The following is a 22,908-nucleotide window of genomic DNA, read 5'->3' as shown; positions in this document are numbered from 1 at the left end:
TTGGAAGAACTTAATTTACTCCTTGAGAATCATAATACAAGCAATGTTGTTACGATGCCCAAATTTCAAACTTTGATGCAATTCTAGTGTAAATAAAACGATACTTGATACCTTTTTCGATATTATGGAAGAAAAGAAAAAAAATCCCAGGCACACAAAAGAAAATTTTCTTCTTTTCACACAATGCTATTACAGAAAATTCACTGAACACACACCAACACATGAACACCCATCGTTTCAGGCTAAGTTTATTTTCTTCCCCATTGTTTCAACTGTGCAGCCTTGGGGTTAAATCTGGTTATAGATGACGGATTATTGGTGTGGGTGGTTTTGTTGTTGTTGTTGTTTTTTATTGTTTATTTTTGTTCCTTTTGAATAGCTTTGGTACTGTCTTTACCATCGTATGTATAATTAACATAGATCCTATCGTTTTAAACATGTGATATCGGAGAAAGTATCAATACTGATATGCAAGTATGCTTTACTCACCAAAGCTCAGCAAATACATTTGAGAAATTATCTTTAATCCATACAATCAGAATTTAAACAGGGTCACTAGTAAAGAGGTGTGTTTGCAGGACCAACCTTTTCTACCGTGTATTGTTTGTTTTGTTGATTCTGACAGCAGGATAGATAAATCTCTGTTTTAACCTTAATTCAATCTGCTGTGCTAAAGTCGCATCAGATGGTATGTTGCTTAATTCCTGGGAATTTTCCGTTTCTGTCCTATTAAAGGTGTTTCCTTTTTATGATCAGACAGTTAATGAGCCCAGGCAGTTTGGCTTGATGACTTTCAAGGAAAATATATCCTGAGCATGCCATTTCCCGCTCTGATGAGCAGATGTAACTGCTGCAGTGAAGCAAGACATCCTGTCTATGCCCTCCATGGAGGCATTTGGATTAAACTAGCTACAGTGATAAATCTGATGCCCTGTCCATTTAAGGTTCGAACGGGTTACAAGCACAACGTTTCAGGGGGCATATTAACCACAGAGCTTTTAACAAATCCTTGGCAGAGACATTGAAAATGTAGTCTCTAAAATTACTGAAACACTGTGACACTGTGTATATATCTGACCATACTGAGTGGATTATCCTCTATGACATTCTCATGTAATAGTATTTTATTGAATATCTTTTCAGTTCTGCCAGCCTGGAGGTTGGCGGCTGTCCAGGGACAGGAAAGCACCCACCTTCTTCACCGTTGTACTGACAGATATCGATTCAGACCGGCACTACTGCTCCTGCCTCACTTTCTTCGAAGCTGAGGTCAATCTGCAGGTAAGACTGCAACACACACAAACACACACACACACACACACACACACACACATATTCTTGAGGCTGAGTACAGCCTTTGACTGAGCTGGCTTTTAACATTTCTGTGGAAGTGAGTTTTGAGCCCTTTTTGTACTGTTTCCATTCATGCATTGATTCATTTGTTTTTTTTGTCTCTAATAGCTTTATCTTTTTCAGGGTCACAGGAAGCTGTAGCTTATCCGAGAACTCACTGGGGTGAAGGTTTTCAGTCCGTCAGAGGGCTAATAGACAGTCACAGTCAGAGAGTCTCCAGTCCCTCTATTGTACAGCAGTTATAGGACTGTTGGAGTAAACAGGAGCAGCATGTAAAAACCTACAAGAACATACAAAAAAAAAACCCCATATCAAGCGATCAAACACAGGACTGAGCCCTGTGAGGCGCCCATGCTAACCACTGAACCACAGCGCTAGACTCATTATTCCTAATGTAGCCTGTTTCTCTTTGTCACTCTATTAGATAGCCGTGCATCACAACGCTGTGAGCTGCTTGCTTCTCCTCACAATGTTTATCCTGAGTTTCGTGGACCCTCAGGATGGCCATGAGGTCACATTAGTCTTTGTGCGTCTTAGAGGCCATCAGGCTGTCTCGGGTGGGCAATGTGATGGTTCTCATTTTCTGTTTTCCATTTTAGGCTTATTGTGTTGTTTTGTTTCACAGCTTTTGGCACAAAGTTAAAAAGGTGCCAAACCATTTTGGTTTTCTGTCGTGTGCGAGATGTCTTCCAGAATGTGAGGCATTAATAGAAAACAAAAGCCTGCGTGGATACAGCCTAATAAATTGTGAGCTGGCTGGGGCGTGCTGTTGTAGAGGAGAGGATGAACCTGCACTCCCCTCCAGCACTTTTTATTTGATTTACTGAAGCATGCAAGATTGTGTTTGATTACATATTAATGGTCACGGCACAAATGCTCAAATCTCCCATAAATTTATTGATTACAACAGATTTGTTTGGACGGCATCATTTTTATACTTTATGAATGATCTCGTTAATGTTTCCCCCTGCTAAAAGCCCACAGAATACCAAACTAATTGTTTCACTGTGCTTGACTTCGTTAGAGGCCTTAAATGACTCCTGTCGCTGTGCCCACCGTGACTTCACATCCTTTCACATGTGGAAGGAAGTCATCAATCACATTCCAGTTAAATCAGCAAAACATTTCTCAAGCTAAATTTGAAATGCAGTCATGTACGAGAAGTATGTGTCAGCTCTCAGAATGTTTGTTGGAACATTAAGAATCAACACCGTAGTAGTTCATCTTTTCCTCTTTAGTTTTGCATTTCAGCTTGTTGTGTGAATCAGACCATAATTGCACAAACATTCCTCTGAACAACTGGGCACATTTTTCCAAGTTTGTACCAAAGCAGGGGGTGAAAACAGGGGGGGTAGGGGCGGGTTTACGGCAAAATTGTCACATCAAAGGAAGAAAATAACCAAAAATAGCCCAGTTGTTAACAGTTATGGGGTCTTTTTGGAAGAGCTAATGGACTTAGCTCTCGTTGCTGCACTTTGGTGACTTCCCCCTAGCTGTATAAAACATCTTGGACATGACCGACCAGTGGATCTCGGTCTGTTTTCTGTCCTCACACACTGGTTTCAGTGGAGGGAATATGTGTTGTCATTAACTACAGATCTAGACTCGATTATGGAGCCTAATGTTCATGTAATTGTGTCTTTGTTTACTGTTATCTGGGGACTGGCATGAAGGCTACAAAGTTTGCTTTCTCACACACTCTCCACATTTAATGTTTATATTAGGACTGCTGTACAAAATGAGCAGCAGCAGTTGTTGAATCAGTTTAATCACAAATTATGCCTCATATTTTCCAGGTTCATGACACGGAATACTAAATATACATTTATTTATGTGCACTAATTTCTTTGGCGTATTACAAAAACAGAAATCATGTTGACAGATTTCTTTCTTTCTTTCTTGAACTTTGCCCTCAGATTCTTGATTGCTGACCTCACTGTTTATTTTTAAGCAAGATGTAAAAATTACAGTAATATAAAAAAGGGCCATGAACTTCTGCTTTCAGTCCGGCATGCCACACCAGAAACAGAATAGAATAGTAAAAAATATGTTTTGTTTGTCATCTGTGGCTGTAACACATTGTAGCCATAGATGACTGTGCTATCCTATGGACTTCTTATTTTCAACTTTTTAGCACTTTAATCCTACTCTGGTCTAAAATAGCTTACAGTAATTGAGATATGTGTGTGTGTGTATGCCCAAAAGACGCTTGACTAACACATGCGGATGCTTTGTGTATATTGCACACTGTATTGTGAAAATTGAACCTGTAAACATCTAATTTGATAGACTCCCCAAACACAACACCGCCATCCCTTTTTTGTCAATCATTTATTAGATTTAGGCTATATTTGGCCCCGACCAGACATCATGTTCCTGCAAAATAAACACACATTCCTGGATTCAGTGTATGGCACTGAAGATCTTCTTGAAACGTGAGGGTGTTTTAATAGTCTTTACTCTCTAAACTGAAACCCTTATCTAGTCAGTAGGATTCCTGCGAGAGTCCAGACAGGCGGCAGAGGAATGTGTTTTGTCTAATAATTGAACCAAATCCTAAGAATAACGGTGAAATGCGACGCTCATCTGAATGGGATATTTTGATCCCATACTCCTTCGTCCTGAGGTTCTGAAGCACTTGTGGCATGTTTTCACTGCCTGGAGAAATATACCAGATTGTGATAAGGGCTTTAGTTAGGAATGAGGTCGGTGTATCAGTGTCCTGATAGGGCTTGTGATTCACAATCGAGACAGTTAGAACCAGACTGAGATCGCTGCTTGAACAACAGTTTTTTCATGCTATTTGATCACAGCAAAAATGACTTTATAGTGTACATTTGATATGAGTTCAGTTCACTTTAACAGGACAGTTGTTTCCAGGTCATTCTTTGTTTCTGGTAATATTATTACCCACATTTACAAGCCTAAGAGTACCAATACACCACAAAATTTGGAAACTTTTGGGTTTTTTCTTTGTTAAGTGCACATACTGTATAGCTGTGATTTCACCCAAAGCATCCAGAGCTTTTAGTCCCAAGAACTACAAGGAACTAAAAGGTTCCTTCAGCCCATTGTCTGCATTTCCACCCCAATCTAAAGACCACTGATATACGAAAGCGACTATACAGCTATGATGCTATTGTTTGTTGTTGGTCCATCTGTCGTATGCTTTCTTCTGTAACTTTCCTTAACATATGATGTGTCAAAGCAGGATGAACAAAAAACAAACTGGTTTGCGGCTGCAATAAAATGCTGTGAGTACTCGAACAATCAAAAATAATCAGTGCTGCACCACCAAAGTTTCTGTACTTTTGGAAAGTACCACCGACCGAGCAGGGACTTTTTGGTCCTCAGAATAATGTCCCCAGAACTTAATTTAGCCCTAAGTTCCTCCAAAGGTTCCTGGTCCTTGGGGAACGTTCCTGCGGTGGAAACGTGGCTCAAGTGTGCAATATTTAACACGTTCTGAAGTGGGTTCATACATCTTGTGCTCTGCAATAAAGAATATTTTTTCATTAGTGAAGTTTGACTTAGTGTAAATGATATATCTTGCTCAACATAGTAATTACTAAAGATTGTGCAGTTGTTAATATCTTTTGTACTGTCACAAATGTCGCTGATGTTTTGCATTTGCTGTATGTGACTCTGGGAGGGCAGCAACATCAATCTTCTAAACTCTTCTCTGAGGAAATCCACTTATATGATTTTGTCTCTTTGTAGGCGAGATCTTTTATTAACCATCATAATTTTAGAAAGTCTGTTGTGTTCATTCAATGGCTCCATTGGGATGTGCAGTTCTGTTGAATGGGGACAGACTGGGAAAGGAGATAATTAATAGTCCAAACATTCATAAATGTGTATCTCCTCTTTGGAGACAGGAGGATTTTTAAGATTTTTGGGGGCTGAAGCTGTGACTTTGTCTGATGCAAGAGTTTTGACGTGGTTATTTTTGTTTTTTAGCAGAACTTCTTCTTTCAAGACTTTTTATGACACACCCCTGCGTGAAAGTGAAAATGATAAAAATGGAGCGTTAGAAGTTGGGTTTCCATCCATTCATACATGACCAGTGAATATTCTTTATGTTGGGGTACAGCAGTTAATTTTCCCTGGGCAATGCACAAGTAGCACATGTGATGTGTAGAACATGCCACATATGTTCTGGACAATGTAATGAGTGTGAGGGACACCATGTGTTCACAGCTAAACTCGGAGCTCAGTGGTCCTGGCATGCTCGACAGTACAGTTCAAGATCTGTAGTCCATGGCACTGTGTTGAACTCTTCAACTGAAATAGTTTCTTTTTTTAATGCTTCAGGGATCAAAGAGTATTGAGGCTGATGGAGATGGAGATGAAGATGAGGAGGCAGAGGAGGATGGCCTGATCCAACCAGCTCAAGTGTTTGCACCAAAAAGTCTCATCCTCGTGTCCAGGCTGGATTATCCCGAAATATTCCGGGTAATAAGACACCATATGATTAAATCTTGATTAAAAAAATGTTTTTCAGTCTTGTTCAGATGGAATACTCTGAATTTTTGTCAAATCAGTGCTTTCATCTTGCAGCTCTGAGATGACACTAATCTACTTTGTGCTGTCTACAAAATAGGCCCAAGTTTGCTTAAGCATAAGCTAGCACTTCAGTAAAGTAAATGGGACATAGAAGTGTAAGCACCTCTGATCTTTTCATTCCAGACTGAGTTAATCACAGGTTTTGCAGACTCACGACCAGCCTTGATGTACATAGGGTCTTCTGGTCCTACATGTGTGTACTTTCTATTACAATAAACTGTCAAACATTACCTTCTGTAAATATCACTAAAGCACAATCATTTTTGTTTTACAGCCCAGATATTCGGGATCTGAAGGGTCACCCGTTTGATCCCGAGCCGCAGCACTGATGACTATATAGAGTAGCTATCATCTGTATGTGTCCATATGTAATGTCTCAGTTGTATTTTACATTTTGTCGTTCCAGGGGTGCTTGGGTCTAGTCTACACAGTGTACATTGATAGCCTGAGTTTTCCTTTAGAGGGTCTGGTGGCCAACCTCTTTACATTCCAGGTTCCTGTTGCTGGTGGATCGCAGGTAAGTCTTTATCTGAGGCAAAGCACACCAAAAGTGCCACAGTCTACAACAGCCCTTTTCCATACACTTGTGCTTGCTTGGCTTGACCCAGTTTGACTCGACACATCAGCGTGTCAGGGATTTCCATCTCAGTGACAACACGGCTACCTGCCTGAAGGTGTGTCTTTAACTGACGACGCGCTATTTAAAAGCAGAGCAGTCTTCAGGACAGTTTACTGTTGCACTGTGCAGCAATTGTTGGTAGCCAGCAACTTATCATAATGAATTTTCTGTTGTTGTTGACTGTTGTTATGAATTTGCTTTGCATCTACAACTTATTGCTTTAAAAACATGTTCCTGAATCATATCTGAATGCTGGCTAAGCCCATCTGATGTCGCTGCAACCCCTTTGGAGGCTGTCGGTCGCACTCCAAATGTATAACTCCAATTATGATCACATATTTGAACAAGTTGCTGCGTTTAAACCGGTGATGCAAACGCAAATCAACGCTGCGTGGTTTGACTTGTATGGCAATGTAAAAGTCCTACAAGACATCTGGCTGTTCTGCTGCTGGCCTGTTCTTCACAGATCAAGACCAGACAAGGTGCTAGAAAAGGTTCATGTCAATCCATTTTTCTGACTGTGAGGCAGTGATTGTTTGTGCAGTTGGTGGCTGAGGGTCAGTAGTGCAGCTAATAAAATGATTTATGTTAGCTATGCAGCCAATCAGGAATGTCGTGCTTGGATGGTGCCAGAGATTGTTGTTCAGCCACAGGCAGTAATTTTCTTATTCATAATCGTCTTCTTTTTTTCCCATTGTATTACGCTAAGCAAAATACCTAAGCCTAGACGAGTGCAGAAGACAGCTGAGCTCTTAAACTGTATTTATAACAGTTAAGGGGAATATATATTTAAAATGTCAGTGCATTACGATCATTACTTTGTGTTTTGCTTGCTGCAGTTTGATGGCCAGAAGTTAGAAGGTGAGGCTGTAAACGCAGTGATTCAGGCAATAGATGACTTACACCTTTTAAAAAAGAAAAGAAATCGTAGCCAAAATGGCTCAGTCATATTGGAAAAATACTTTACATTTACCACTGCAACTGGGGAGAAATCCTCATCAGATCCAGAATCCAAATCCAAAATCACATTTTGTTTTAAAGGATGGCTAATGTGCTGTAAGAGGAAAGAATTTGGCCAGTTCCCCAGCAAGTCGCCACTTCACAGCCCGAGTCCTCGAGTCTGCCTTTAGGCTGAACCTTAGCAGTGGAACAGACTCATTTGTCAAAACAGCACCCAGTCAAACATACAAGTATGTCAAGAATTGTGGGAATTTAGACCCGGCACTAACTTTGATTTGTCATTTGACCGAAGAACTCTTATTTTCTACATCTTAAAAAGTCTCTACCAACCGCTTTTCATGTTCAACTACCCAATAATCTCAATCACAAACCTGTCCAAGACTTTGATATCCAAAGTGCAACTGTTGCATCGCCAGTGACACTTGACTAAATGTACATTTCAGCAGCATGTACACGCTATGAAAATATGTTTATTTCTATTTTTAATGCAAGGATCCTTTTTAAAAGATCTGTGATATTGCTGCAGCTGTACCAGTTATATTTTGGTAAACATGTTATTGAGTTTTTTTTTCCCTATACGCCAAGCAGACTCATTCAAATAGCCCTGCACTGAGCAGCGTGTGCCACCTTTATTTGATACAGCCGTACTACACTCTGCTATAATAAATCTTCATGGTCAGTCGCATCACTGCTTGGCCCTGTAGACATGATGGCCGTAGAAATGTTCCACGACTGTTTTTCTGACCTTTGCTGCTTTTCATTTTCTTTTCAGAAGCTGTTTAGCCTGGGAGCAGGAGACAGGCAGCTCATCCAGACGCCTCTGAACGACACATTGCCTGTCACATGCAAAAGTGTTGCTCTGCTCTTCCAGCAGCTGGGTGGGTCCAGGCTCTTTCATAACTACTAATTAGTAATCCTGAGACGGGAAGAGACTTAATGAGTCAGGCCGTGACTTGTTAGTGACTCTGTGTCATGTCATTTATTTGTTACTAACATCCTGCCGTAGAATTTGTTTAGCCGATGAACCACCTCCCTGCTGCAGGTAGTCACGTTTGCAACGTTTGCCATTTAGGTTTTAAGACATTGGTGGATTGTTGGTCATTACAATGTGACAACGGGCACTCAAACATTTGTCTTAATCATAATACTGGCATTATTCATCATTCGTCTTATTTGCTGTAATAAAGCAGCTTAATGTGTGTGACATATTTTACATTCATTCAGTCCTGATCCTTATCAGCTTTTTAGAGGCTCGGTTCTACTTTGCTAATCACGTGGTGGTAAACTACAGCACCGTACGACTTTAACAATCTGGAGCTTGGATTAACTCTACACTAAATGTTTCTAAGGCAAGATTATGGTGGTTTTTACTTTGTCCCATCAGTGTTTCCGTAATTCTGGGCTGGAACAAGCACATGATGAAGATTTGATGCGGTTTGTTGGTTTCGTGTCGCCATGTTTGCTCACTTTGTTTACAGTTCAAACTGTAAATGACATGCACAGGTAATACGTGCTTTGTTAAGAACAACATTCCTGATTAACCATGACTCATACATGGAGTAGTTCAGCTGTGTTTAAGGAGTGTACCTATCACCTATTGTACATTAAATTTTTAGACTTTCAAGTCACTCGAGAAGAATCAGCCTTAGTTCTCTTTTTGCTGAAGTCTAGGCGTACATCTGTGAGAACTGAGAGTGAAACTAAATATTCACCTGAAATTTGATTTGTAATGGAAAGTTGGCCCCTCATTTATCCTCATTCGATTAGAAGAATGTGCTTCAACACAGAGTGGATTTTATTTCCTGAGTGTATTCACACCGTTCTCTGTTTGTTTGGACAAAGTAGTGAGCATGCACATGGGGGGTACATGCCGATACAAATGTCATCAGGGTTATGTGGAAGTCACATACACAAAACAAAACCATCTTGATATGAACCGCAGCCATGGCCCGTCAGCCTTCATAAGCCTGTTTCCATTAATCAGTACAGCATATTACAACAGCAGTGTTGTTTGTCCTTGAAGCAGCCACAGGGCCACAATTACTCTGAGCTGCAAAGGTGTATCATTGTTTAAATCATATGATTGTTAAAGTAATGTTAGCAGTATAAAATGTTCTTGCGCTGTGTGTAACATGACAGTTTTCAAGAGTTAGATGAGGAAATTTCTCATGTCCTTGTGCTAAATACACGGCTACAGTAGATGGTTAGCTTAGCATGTAACTAGATGCAGGAGGAAGCCGCTAGCCCTAAAACGATGACTTGTCATTTTTATACGTGTATACAGCTTAAAGAAACAAGATATAACATGTGCTTTTTTTATTTTGGACAGAACCAGGTGAGCAGTTCACAAGCTAAGCTACAGTGCAGTTGGTGTGGCAATCGGCAGTTACATGTGGCATCTATGCCTGTGGTAGCATTGTAGCAGTGGCATCTAGCAGTTAACTTTAACAGTATAGGTGAATTTAGCTTTATTGTCTTCTTCTGTTCCTCTTAGCAGGTAGCAGTTAGCACTTAACATTAGCTAAATGGTAGCATCGGAACTGTATTGTCTTCTTCTGTTCTTCTTAGCAGTTAGCATTAGCATTAGCTAAATGGTAGCATCGGTACTGGCCACTACCTGGAGTATCTCTGGGTCAGTTGAACGTGGCAGTGCTGTTTGGATTGTGTAGGAGCAGTGTGAACTGGCACTAGGGGGGGTGACTCTGGGACGCCGGAGTTCACCGCCTAGCCTCCTGGAGGTGTAGTGGGACTAAGTAGGCGAAACACTGTTGAAGGGAGGTTTCCACCTGATGACCCCCAGAGACGTGTTAGGAATCACTGCTCTTTGGCAGGTATAGAGGCAGATTAGGGGTCCAAGATTCTTCACTGAGAATGAATCCTCTTTTTGAGCACAAGTATCTTGTGTTTAAATTAACACTAACTGCTTCTTGGCAGTAAGCCTTATATTGAGTGTGCAGACATGACATTGGTATCACTCTTTTCATGTAATTCTTCATGTAATCGTATTTCCTAAAATGCTGAACTGTTCCTAACAGTGGTTGTATTCTTTCCATCCATTATGCTTACTACATTCTGCAGAGTGTTGATGTAGGACCATAGGTACTGTATTTAATCGCTCAGTCGGCCCTCTGATCATAAATGAACAAAGTGTGCAATTATCTCTCCGTTTTCAGCCCTCCTGTTGTTGTAGCAACAAGTAGCAGATAGTTGTAAGAATTGGCTTTGCCCATAATCCCGCTTTGATTAACTGTTTGTTTTGGATTGTGCAGCAGGACAAATGTATGCAGGAATCTCTGATTGAGAATTAAGCCATCATAGCATACAGAGTGAAAGTGGGTAACTGTTAAACGTTGGCCTAGTTAATCATTCTTCCGCCCTTAAAACAGACTTCTCTGGATGCTGACAGGAAGGTAAATATCACAAGTCAGCTGATCAGCTACACGTAAGCAGAGAGAAGTGCATCGTTTCCACTTATTAGGTCATCCTCATGTCCACATGCGGATTGGCTGGAAGCTGTACAGGCAGGTCGGCACATCGTTCTGTGTGCACAGGTCATCCCAGTCACCAGAGAGGAATGTGTGTTAAACATGTCACTCTGCACAGGAAGTATATCCCCCTGGGGCGAGATAAAACCGCTCGTCAACAGCGCTGTTGTTTGTTGTTTGTTGCCTTTGTCTCTTCTGTTGTCCGGGGATGTTGCTGTCACTTCTTATTTAGGGCTCGGAAATGTGTTGTTTCCAAAAGATAAGTAAACACCTGAAGCTGAGGTGTGAGTATGAAACCGGAGGTGCACCCTTAATAGCAAAAGGTGCTGCCAGCATTTCATAACATAACATTTCATTCACAGCATTTGGACCCACCGTGTCTTAAAACGCTGAAACAAATCGAGCCATTTGGTTTGACAAAAATCAGATTTTGTTGAGGCTCGTGTTGAGTTTCCTGTTTATCACTGAAGTGCTCCACTCAGGCAGCCAAACATCCAGACCCAGCGCCCCCAGTGGCACGGATATACTGTATGTCTGCCAGTGTTCCTCTCTCTTTATCACTCCAATGTGTGATGAATTGGTCTGTCAGTGGCTTGATAGAAAACAATAACAGGAACTGTAAACTTAGAATTCTTCCTGATTGTCGCATTGGTATTTGAAATATTATTTATACTGTATGAGAGTGTGTCGTTTCCTTTTGTTTGTTTTTTTGAGAGATGAGTTTCGCTATAGCTATGTACTCAGTGTTTGATTACGGCATGTCTTAAAAAGGCAGTGGACAGCTTGCAGTTTATGTGTAGTAGTTCTACCTGATATTATTACAGCGTTGCTTCATTTATCACCAGGTCCATATTCAGACTGTTTTTGTACTAATGTGTGATTTATCATACACTAATTACCTTGTGCAATATTACTTTTTCACTGTCTTTAAGTACTCCACCTATGCATATATAGTGGTATTCTACTTATATATTTATTACTGTGCAATAGTGTAAATACTGTACTTAGTTATCTGTACCCACCATGTGCAATTTATTTTAAAACTGTGAATATTGGATGCAATTTTTGATAGTGTATTTTTTCTGGCAATATATTTTATAGTTCTTTGTGGCAATATACATTTTTTTAATAGTTCTTTGTATAAAATATAAATACATATAGTCAACTTTTGTATTGAGACGTGTCGCTGGCATCAAATTCAGAATAAGTGTTTATTTACAAAAATCTATGAAGTTGATGAGGTAAAACATTGAATATATTGTCTTTTTCTGTTTTTGATTGAGTTTATGTCAGAAAGGATTGGCAAATTATCACATTCTGTTTTATTGATGTTTTCCACAGCGTCCCAGCTGGAATCAGGGTTGTATTTGCTTCATGCTGTGGAACACACAAAGGCAGCACAATGCTCACCTACCAAAGACACACTGTGGCAGCATAATTTACACAGGCAGTTTATCCAGTAAACGTATGAGGCTGCAGTAGCCTGTCTAGACGAAGTGATGTTCTCTTCTGATATGAAGTGAGATCTGCCACTGTAATTTTAGGCGTCTTCTTCACCACAGAACTGACAAAACCCAGGCTTTTTGGTGCTGCATAGGAAGCAGTCTCAAACATTGTGCTCAGTTTAACAATGCAAAACAGATTTGAATCAACTCTGCAGAATCTTCAGCATCTTTACAGTGAGATTACTACTGCAGTACATCCATTCAGCCATCCCATCCTATCCCATCCATCCACCTTCTACATTAAGATTTGTCTGGTTGGTCTGTAAAACACTGCCAAAATTGTACAGAATATTGTATGTCTTGAATTGCAGTAATCAGTTTTGAAGCTGTTATGGATATGCACAGAACTCCCAAATGAATATTGTGTGTGCTAATCTGTGTCAACAAATAGCCACGAACGTTTGATGAATGATCTGGAACAATGTGGCAGTCACATTCCAACAAATACCTCATTCGTTTCGTTCTCTGTTGTTTTCTCGTTCCAGGAATCCAAAATGTTCTAAGCCTGTTTTGTGCGGTTCTGACAGAACACAAGGTTTTGTTCCACTCCACCAGTTACCAGAGGCTTGGAGAGGCCTGTCGCGCTCTGGAAGCCCTCATGTTTCCCCTTAAATACAGGTAAGCATGTGTTTGACCCCAGCGGCGGGACAGATTCTCGTGTGACCGCCGTGGCTTGTGATTCGACTGATGATTAACTTTGTTCGTCATTGTATTCAGTTCTAGAAACAGGTGTCTCTTTTGGATAAGATCATGAAATGTTGGCCTTGTTTAAACTTGTATATTTAGTAACTTCAAACTTTTCCACTCACTTTCAGAATGCACTCATCCAAGAAGTGCCTATCACTTATATAGTGATTACCTTGGTTCCCGGGTTAGGGTTGGGGTGTGAAACTAACTTTAGAGGGAGTTTTAGGAGAAGTAGTTTTTCTGCCTTTTGTAAGATTTTTAGAAATGACTCCAACCACAATATGACTGCATTTACCTCCAAAACACCAGGAATTCCCAATATCTAAGTATTTGACCAAAGTGTCTCTTGTTTTAACTGCTGTGCAGTGGCATCACGAGCAAACATTATTATTATTATCAATAATAATAGTGATAATAATAATTATACCATTTAATAAGGCCACTCATGCCCACTCACTATGTAATTCTTTCTGATCGGTCTTTCTAGTCTTATTGCACATACTATGTGTAGTCACGGTTTATGTCCTCTTGTGTGTTCAGTTACCCATACATCCCTATTCTGCCTTCGCGGCTGCTGGAGGTGTTGAGCTCGCCCACTCCCTTCATCATTGGAGTGCACTCCATGTTTCAGAGTGAAATCCAGGATCTGGTGAGTGCAGATGTGTCACAGACATCCAGCAGTCTCTCCTAGAGTACTTGCATGCACAGCTTAAAGATTACAGATCATTGAATGCTTTCAGACACCAGTGAATCATGAACAAATATTGGAATCTTTTTGAGTTTATTTTGATGTCCTAAAAGTGATGATGCATTGTGACAGCTTAGGACTTGTTCTTTCCACTGAACAGGAGAGTTTTAATTTAACAAGCCCGTTTTTACACATGAAGATTAAGTAAGATGTTTATATAGCTGGTTTCAGCTGAACTGCATCAACCCTGCATCCTATTTTTCACAATACTCCCTCCAGCTGCAATCAACCTGACCTGTCAGTGTTTTATGTGTGTTCACCAGTTGGATGTTATTATTGCTGACCTGGATGGAGGAACAATAAAGATTCCTGAGTGTATCCACTTGTCCCTGCTCCCTGAACCTGTGTTACACCAAACGCAGACAGCCCTGTCCCTGGTAAGCACAAACATACATGCACACGCAGACATAGGTGCAAATGGATTATTTGAGTAATGGCAATATGATGACATTTGAAGTAAGTATGGAAAATGAAATACCAACTTGACAAATCACAGCACTGTTTTAGCATCGGTATACATGTCTGTTGGTCCATCTTTCACACAGACACATACTGTAAGGTGCTTAGTAAGTAACTCTTGGATTGTTGTGCTCAAAATTGCTCAGTGACTGCTGGTGAAATTGATGTTGTTACTTTATTTTCTTAATTAAATCATGTAATACTTTTTCATGGTTTGCTATATTATCTGGTTGCCCATCATGCATTCCTCATAAGTGCTGTTGCACTTATTGAAAGTTGCTGCAGATAAGAGCATCTGCTGGATAAAGAAACGATAAATCACCTGGAGATAAATGTATTCTTCACAGGTTTTGCACCCTGATCTGGAGATAGCAGACAACGCGTTCCCTCCGCCTCGCACTGCACCCTCCAACCTCAAGTTGTTGGTAAGTCAGCCTCACTATCACATGCCCTGCACTCATTCATGACTCTCAGGCTCATGTCTCATTGTAAGGAGTGATGTCCTCCTCCTCCTCCCACGTGAGGAGGATATGATTGCCCTCAGCAGACAAAGTCTCTTATCGCTAAAAGGTTAGCGGTGGAGTGAGGGCACTAACTGACGGTAACACTTTACCCTGAGGACAAATAGCATATGAGTTGCACAATTAATTTATCAGACTGCATTAGTCACATAGTTGTTAGATAAGTGTGTGTGTGGTTTTTTTTTGTTTTTTTAGGACAAGGAGGTGAGGGCCGTCTTTCTCAGGCTTTTTGCACAACTCTTCCAGGGCTACAGGTCTTGCTTGCAGCTCATCCGCATCCATTCTGAACCTGTAATTCACTTTCACAAGGTAAGATAACAACATACTGGAATTCCCAGTGGTGAAATTAAAATTTTGCAAAGACCTTATTTTCCATTATGTGACCTTAGATTAAACTCCTTTAGCAATTGCTCCTCAGCAAACACGTTGTTCTTTTAATGTGCCAAGAATGTTTTTAGCTTGAGTCCAGCAGTGAGGGTGGAATTACATGTAAAGACCGGACAGATAAACCTGTCAGGACTGCGTAGAGTGTGTGCTTGTGTGAGTATGCATGTTGTTTTAAATGTGTTGTAGAGGCTCCATGACTCTTCCGTGATGCTATCCTTTTGTTTACGCAAGTTCCGGACACAATCCCGTAACCTTGGGCAAAGCCCGGCAATGAGCCATATGAAACATATTAGGTTTACATTTTTGTTTTGTGCCGGGGATTTTGTTTGTTCGTGTCTGTGGTGTCGCCGTGGTAACCCCTCAGCACATCATTCTCAAAGTACCCCACATGGATCACATTATAAACAAACGCTCTGCTTATTCGCCTGGAATCGCTGAGTGGGGAAGGCCTGAGTGAACAGTGTTTTATCTCTATTCCCCACAAGCACAAATAATTATGCGTAAAGTGAATTAAATTCATTTGCATGTAGCCATTTATAACTAGATTTATTCCCCTTTTTGTACATGCTGAAGAACTTATCCATGATTTCAGCATTAAAAGATGCTGGTCTCAGACCCCCCTTGCAGAGATAACTTTTTGAAGCTTTTGTAGTCTCATTCTAAAAATGGCTGTGATCACTATGCTTGTTTTTCATCCCACAGTATGTCCATATGAACAAGATTACATTGCTCGCATCTGTGTGGGGTCATAACTGCTCTAATTCTGACATTCTCCAGACTGCCTTCCTGGGCCAGCGGGGCCTCATTGAGAATGATTTTCTGACCAAGGTTTTGGATGGCATGGCCTTCGCTGGCTTTGTCTCAGAGAGAGGTCCGCCTTACCGAGCCTGCGATCTCTTTGATGAGGTACAGTACCATGATGCCCCACTTAAAGTTGAACTGCATTACCCTTCACTTAATAGCTTTAAGTGGAGTTCATACACATTTTTTTTTTACACTGAAATGATGATACTTGATCTGTTGGATAAGCTCACTATGAGTAATGAGTGACTGTGCTGCAGGATCCCTGTTCATCACAATGTTTTCAACTAGATGATCCACCTGATTAATAGCTAAGATGCTGTTTTGTTGTGTTTTTTTGTTCATTGTGTGTTTTGTAGCTGGTGGCCTTAGACATTGACATCTTCAAGGATGAAGAGGTCAGCCCTGCCAAGCTGCAGAAGCACATCAGGGAACTCTCTGAGCAGCTATATAGAAATGTAAGACTTCATATAGATAACCATGGCTACATCTCCTCTCTTGAACAACAGTGTATCACAGATGCCCTAATTCTAGCATTCTCCACATGTGTATATCTATGATACAGTATATACAGCTGTGTATCTTATTAACACATGCGGTTCCCCGCCGTGCATTCCGAAGGAGAACCCAAACCCCCACATGGCATTCCAGAAAGTGCCTCGGCCATCAGAGGGATCCCACCTGCGAGTGCACCAGGTACCCTTCCCCCCGCTGGATGAAGAAAAGGTGGAGAAGATGGTACAGGAGGGTGTGGCAAAACACAGCAACACACCTCCATCTACACGACCTGAGAGGAAGTGTGTTGTACCTGCTGGACCACCCGTTGGTAAGGCCAACTTTTGAACTGCCTTTAAACTGTAATGTACAATAATGCTGCTGAGATGATGAAGTCTTCATATACCTGCAGAGGTTTGTTTATATTATATCTTTCCCACTGTGTCAGATTTAGTATAACTCTGCAAAATACATCTTTAACATGTGAAAATGCTCTTATGTTTGCAGCAGCTGTAGTTTTAACCTGCAGTGATTCCTCTCCTATTCTGTCTTTCTGTGTTCCAGTGTCCATTATGGGTAAGAGTGGCTCTGTGTTTAACAGCGCTCGCAGGCTGGAGGTGGTGCGGAGCTGCATTTCTTTTATCTTTGACAACAAGACCCTGGAGACCGAAAAGGTGATGCACAATGTCTTTCGTCAGGGGAGAGAATCAACCTTTAAACAAGCTCATTAACTGGAGGCACCTGCCGTTTGCCGTTATAGATCGCTCATTTTCATCATGCTAATGTTTCCCAGCTGCCACACAGATACTCAGACACAGAAATAGATGGGCTGTAATCAAACACTATCTGAATCCATGTTGATACCAGCATCCACACTGCACAAAGATGTCTGCTCAGATTTTCCTTCGTTGTGGCCCCATGTACTATGTGAGGTCATAGGTGAATGTTCTGCCTAGTATAATCCAATGTGTTTCAAATGGGATGGTTGCCAGTTGCTTTATGTATCCCACTGGCTTCATATAGGAGTTATATAATCCAAGCTTGCAAATGTAAGAATGCCTTAGCTTGCATCCTCTGAACCCCCATGAGCCTGTAAATCCTTTGCTGCCAAATGGTCAGTGTGAACACTAACCGTACGGCAGGTTGGAGTAGGTGGTGGTACTGTGCTTGTACATAGTGTTGCTGCAAGCAGTGAGCGGGTCACAAAATGAAATTACTACTCTTTTTTCCACATTTCATGAACCAAGGGTCTGCAGTCTTAAAAAGCCTGAAAATCTGCAGAAGCAAAGTTGCCCATTTTTTGAACACACAGTTGTCAGGCATCTCTAATCAACCTCTCTTGTCAGATCGATCAGTTTTTTCATCCACCTTTGTCTTGACAGACCCTGCCGGCTGCGCTGCGTGCACTGAAAGGAAAAGCAGCCCGCCAGTGTCTGACTGAGGAGCTGAGTCTTCACGTTCAGCAGAACCGCGCCATATTAGACCACCAACAGTTTGACTACATCATCCGTATGATGAACTGTGCCCTCCAGGTGAGTCACGTTAACAAGTGTCAGAGAATTCCCTTTCTACTGCATCCATGCAATAAACTGATGTGGAACATGTGCAGTAGTTCTTCATGCAGCCACGAAGGGCTTCTTGCAGTTTAAAAAGTACAGATGTTTTTTTTCTTGTAATGTAAATATCTTGATACAGTGTCAACTCATCTATTAGTTGATCAAAAATACAGTGACAATAACTTTGAAAATTAGCTGATTGTTCAAGTCATCTATTAAACAGAATTACTAAACATTCACTGCTTCCAGCTTTTATATTATTTTAGATTTGCTAGCTTTGGGTTTCGGACAAAACAATCAATTTGATGATGTGAGGGTCATTTCTGGTCTAAAATGAAATAAATGAACAAACAAAGAATTCCACTCAACTGAATGGTTTTCAAAATTTTGATCAAAAATCACTGTGAAAGAAAAACTTTGGCAGAAAACTGTCTAAGTTACAATCCGTTACTGAGCCTATACATTCTGCAACAGTAAGTGAAATTGCATCATACATCAGTAACTCTATTATATTGTAGGTCGTCAACAAAATTGTATCTGTGGTTTTACTGTTGAATAAAATGGGTTTAATTATTTTGATCCACTGCTTAAGAAGCTATTTTAAAAGTTTGTATATATTTTTAAACATTTTTTTTTGTTATTCTGCTCCAAACAGGACTTCGACTTTCACGGTCTAAGCCAGCAGACCACAGTAAAGCTCAGCAGATGTCTTTCTCATAGGCCTGCTCAACAAGTCTGATCAAAGCTGATCTTAAGAGTTGATTTAATTAATCTCAAACTAAATATCAGGGAATTTGCCGACATTTTTAGATTTTGAACAAAAGCAGTATCTAAAACTGATGCCAAAGGTGAGGGACTAGGAGCACATATCCTGATTGAATATGTAAATGTTGTTGCGCTGTATAGCAAATGGCATATTTTCTGATTTGGTTCAGATTTAGCAAGCCTGTCCGTCCTCCTCAATGTCTTTTTTCTTTACTCTGAAGTTTGTCTTTGTTTACAACAGTCTGGCAACATGTTGTAACTCTGAATCTCAGTGGTGCTGCTCATTGTTTATCAGATAGCATGTTTGTCTCTCCCTGGTGCCCTCGTGCCTCGGCTACTTGTCAAAGTGAGTAAGTAATGTGTTTTTGTGCAGCTCATAAAGAGTCAGTGAGGCTTCTAGAGCAGTTGGGTCTTTATTGGTAGTTCCTCATGTTTTACTACCTTGAATCAGCCCTTTACAGGGATTTTAATAATTTTAAGCAGTCCTCACAGAGTGCAGCTTTTATAGAGTGACTTTAGATTCCAGTCATTCTTTTCCCCCCACAAATGATAGAAAGCCAATTAATCCCACCATCTGCCTGAGCCAGGGACATGCAAGGTCAGTCGACGTGTCACTTGCTCCACAATTATGCAGCGGGACAAAATGAAGCCAAGCCCAGCATTGATTACTTTAGCCAGTATAATGTCTTCATGAGAAGGCTACCGATTTGCTAATTTAGTTATTTATGCCTTTGCACGCATGTGGAAAAAAGAAAAGAAAGAAAACCTTGTATCATGCCTTCTATGCTGCATAATGTCTCCCTTCGTATCCAGGAGCACGGAAGAAACTCTATGCTGCTTCAACAGTTGTTTGTCAGTGACGTGCGTTTGTTAAAAAGCCACAAAGTGGAAAGATGTAAATGGCTCCATCTCTTTTGCCTTAACTCTAAATCGCTGCAAAGCTGCGTCCTGTTTTGATGTCCCATTATTGTGACACAGCTGAGAGCCAGACAGTCAGTGCATCTTTGTTTGTGTTGAGCTTTTGTTAGAACAGATGAGTGATACATAAAGGAGCAATATGCAAGCATTTTAGTTTAAAACGTTAGAAAATTAACTGAAATTATCAACAGGATGTAAAGAAGTAACAGTTTTACAGTTATGTTCAACACGTCTTTGTATTGTGTTGCAGAAATATCTACTGAAGTTAGCATGCTAACCATCTAGCACTGTTTGCGGTCAGTCCTGGTTACTGAGCCCGGTTAAATTGCCAGCTTGCTGGTTCTTGTTCCCATTCTGAAACTGCCCCCCACCAGCATTCGCCATTGTGTCCTGCCCGCCAACTCCTGTGTTATTAGTGTAAACACCACCACGCCCCCTCCCCAGTGCTCCGAGCTCCCAGTCTGGGAAAAGTCAGCTAAAAGCCTGCTACCTGCACAGCTAACAAGTTAACAGCAGCTACAGTTAGCAGTTGGGTGATATGCTGCCCCCTATTTGTTTGGAGTATGAATTTGACACATGGCCTTTTCTTCCAAATTGCACCCTTAAAAATTGTTCCAAATATGTGAAAAAGAGACACTAAAATGATGAACAATGCAAGCATTTCCTTCAGGAAGATTAATATTAAAGATATGATTCTTGTCATAATTCTGTAGTTTTTATTTTGTCAAGTACAGATTCCCAAAAAGATGACATGTCATGCACATGAGAGAGAAATCTGTCTTACCTGACTTTTAACCTAATATGAACTAAAATCTCTCTGTTATCACCATCATATAGTATTAAATGTATATTTAGGTGAGTTTTAAAGATTGATTTTACTTATTTTATGACCTTGATTTCCCCTAACATGTTGCTGAAAAGCCAATGATCCACAGCCACATGTGATGAAAATGTAATAATTTCACACATGGAAAAGATTTTCTTAACCGCAACATGAGATAAGATATAGTCAGTCTTTCTCTTATGGCTTCTTGTTTGTTTGTTTGTTTTTTTAGATTTTACTGTGCATTGTTTGTCATTTCTTACTTCAAGATGCAAAGCCAGGCGTTTGTTCCTGGCTTTCATTTCTTGGTCTCATCTCGGTTGTGGGGGATTTGTCTCAGATGAGCTGTGAAAGGATTATAAATAGTAAAATGGTGGGCCACTAATTACTTTCATATTCTGCACACTGCCCTTTCTTTCAACACCCAGCCACGTAAAAGCCCCAAGTGTGTGCGTGTGATCCTGCCGTGCCTAACAAAGCCACAGTGACTTGTGCTGTAAAAAATGTTGCTTACTCTTTGTACAATGACAGCATATTGCCTCATTAGGATTTCTTGCATACTTGTTGATGTGACACATTGATATGTAATGTCATCATCACGAGGCCAATTACATTTACTGTTCAGGTTAGAGCGACAGTTCTGTCGCCTGGTTGCAATCAGTGTTTTTCTTTGAAAGGTTCTCGGGGAGCACAGCCGCATGAAGTGACATGTAATACAAAAATGCACATTTATTCAAAGGTTAGGACATTAGAATCAGGTGGACTGTGCCTTGTCAGTACTTTTTCTTAATTTACATTTTTGTTGTAATACATAAAAAATGTTTATACATCCTCTGGACTGAGTTGATGGCCGGAAAAGGTTACAGTGATGCATTTTTCCTGTTTAAACATCTGTTGCAATCCTTATCTGTGCTGTTTCTCTGCCATGAATCACGCCCAGTAACGACCCTCGTTAAGGTATTTGAGTTAATTGCATGTTTATTTGTTTGTGTGCTTGTCTGTGCATTGGTCAGTGCTCCAGCTTTTAGAGGTAAACGTTGCGCAAGCCATGTGGGGGAATGAATCCTGCTGTGGATGTATCCTGGCATCCCAACCATTTCCTGTCAGATGGGATTATGAGTCCTCTGTGCTCTGCTCTCTCATGGCCCAGGGCCTCACGATGGTGCTCAAAAACACAGACTGAATGGCAGTTTACTGTGAGAGGGGATTAGGGCGGGAGGTCCATGGGAAGCGGCCAAAACGGCACAGAGTCCATGAGTTCCGCATGATCCTGAACTTGACCGTCTGATGTGGAACAGTGCAAGAACACACGTTACACGCAGATGTTGGAAAGTACAGGGCACTGCTGAACTATGAGCTGATGAGCTGGAGTGCCTACCAACTGAGTCTTTAATCACTTTGAACATCTCCTTTAACAGTGAATTGATGACTTCATTACATTTTTACATTATTTAGATAATAAATTAGTCTCTTGCTGTGAGAACATGGCCCCTGTCTGCCTTAGTGTTCTTGATGGACTGCCTCTCATAACATGGTCACTGGGAATCTGCACTGGGTATCATTCCCATGTTCAGATAACTGCTTCTGCAGCATGTCCACCAGTACGACCAGGTAGACGTCTGTGTTAATCAGATTCCATACTGTTGCTGTGCAGTCTCTGTTTCTTGCTCATCTGGACAGCACAGACATCAATTATGTGATCCTCTCCACGTCATATTAATGATTCAAGCCACAATTAACAGTAAACGCCTGCTAGTTAAAAATGTCTTCTTTCTCAGTAGGCATAAAGTTCTCAAAAAAGTATTCCATGATTCTCAGTTAATCTCACATCTTTCCTGGAAAGCGCCAACTTCTCTGGAACACACAGGAAGCTGCTGTTTGTCCACATCCTCCAGCGTCCCCATCACATGCTCACTATTCTTGTTTTTTGCTCGCTGTATATGTGTCTGAGACAGAATAGCACCGTTAGTCATCATAGTCATCACTTGTAGTTTTGGTGGAGGAGGGAAATGGTGACACATACAGTAAATAATAGGAGGAAAGGAAGACGGCAGGGTGTCCTCGCAAACAGAAGCGCAGGGCTACACAACACCCTCTCATTCCTCCATTCTTGAAATACCAGATACTGTCGGCTGTAGGCTAACATATTTTGCCCACCCTGCACCGTGTGGATCTGTTCAGTTCTGGACAATGATTAAACCCTAATTACGATACCCCTAGCTTTGTCAAGTTCCTCATGTGATGCTGCTACTCCTCAGCT

At 40.9% G+C, this 22,908-nt stretch overlaps 1 protein-coding gene across 1 annotated transcript in view; it reads left to right on the top strand.

Annotated features, from left to right (window-relative positions):
• The window catches only part of sbf2 (SET binding factor 2), a 95,495-nt gene that overhangs the window by 32,274 nt on the left and 40,313 nt on the right, over window positions 1-22,908 (top strand). The window contains exons 3-16 of the mRNA XM_041943164.1: window positions 1,144-1,281; window positions 5,668-5,808; window positions 6,326-6,436; window positions 8,271-8,376; window positions 12,974-13,106; window positions 13,716-13,824; window positions 14,187-14,300; window positions 14,730-14,807; window positions 15,099-15,212; window positions 16,068-16,196; window positions 16,451-16,549; window positions 16,713-16,917; window positions 17,151-17,260; window positions 17,969-18,118. Coding sequence (XP_041799098.1) covers window positions 1,144-1,281; window positions 5,668-5,808; window positions 6,326-6,436; window positions 8,271-8,376; window positions 12,974-13,106; window positions 13,716-13,824; window positions 14,187-14,300; window positions 14,730-14,807; window positions 15,099-15,212; window positions 16,068-16,196; window positions 16,451-16,549; window positions 16,713-16,917; window positions 17,151-17,260; window positions 17,969-18,118 — 1,737 coding nt within the window. The remainder of the gene's footprint in view (window positions 1-1,143; window positions 1,282-5,667; window positions 5,809-6,325; window positions 6,437-8,270; window positions 8,377-12,973; window positions 13,107-13,715; window positions 13,825-14,186; window positions 14,301-14,729; window positions 14,808-15,098; window positions 15,213-16,067; window positions 16,197-16,450; window positions 16,550-16,712; window positions 16,918-17,150; window positions 17,261-17,968; window positions 18,119-22,908) is intronic.

Source organism: Chelmon rostratus, chromosome 1 (assembly GCF_017976325.1).
Source record: "Chelmon rostratus isolate fCheRos1 chromosome 1, fCheRos1.pri, whole genome shotgun sequence".
NCBI lineage: Eukaryota > Metazoa > Chordata > Actinopteri > Chaetodontiformes > Chaetodontidae > Chelmon > Chelmon rostratus.
This window is presented reverse-complemented; position numbering and strand designations above follow the sequence as displayed.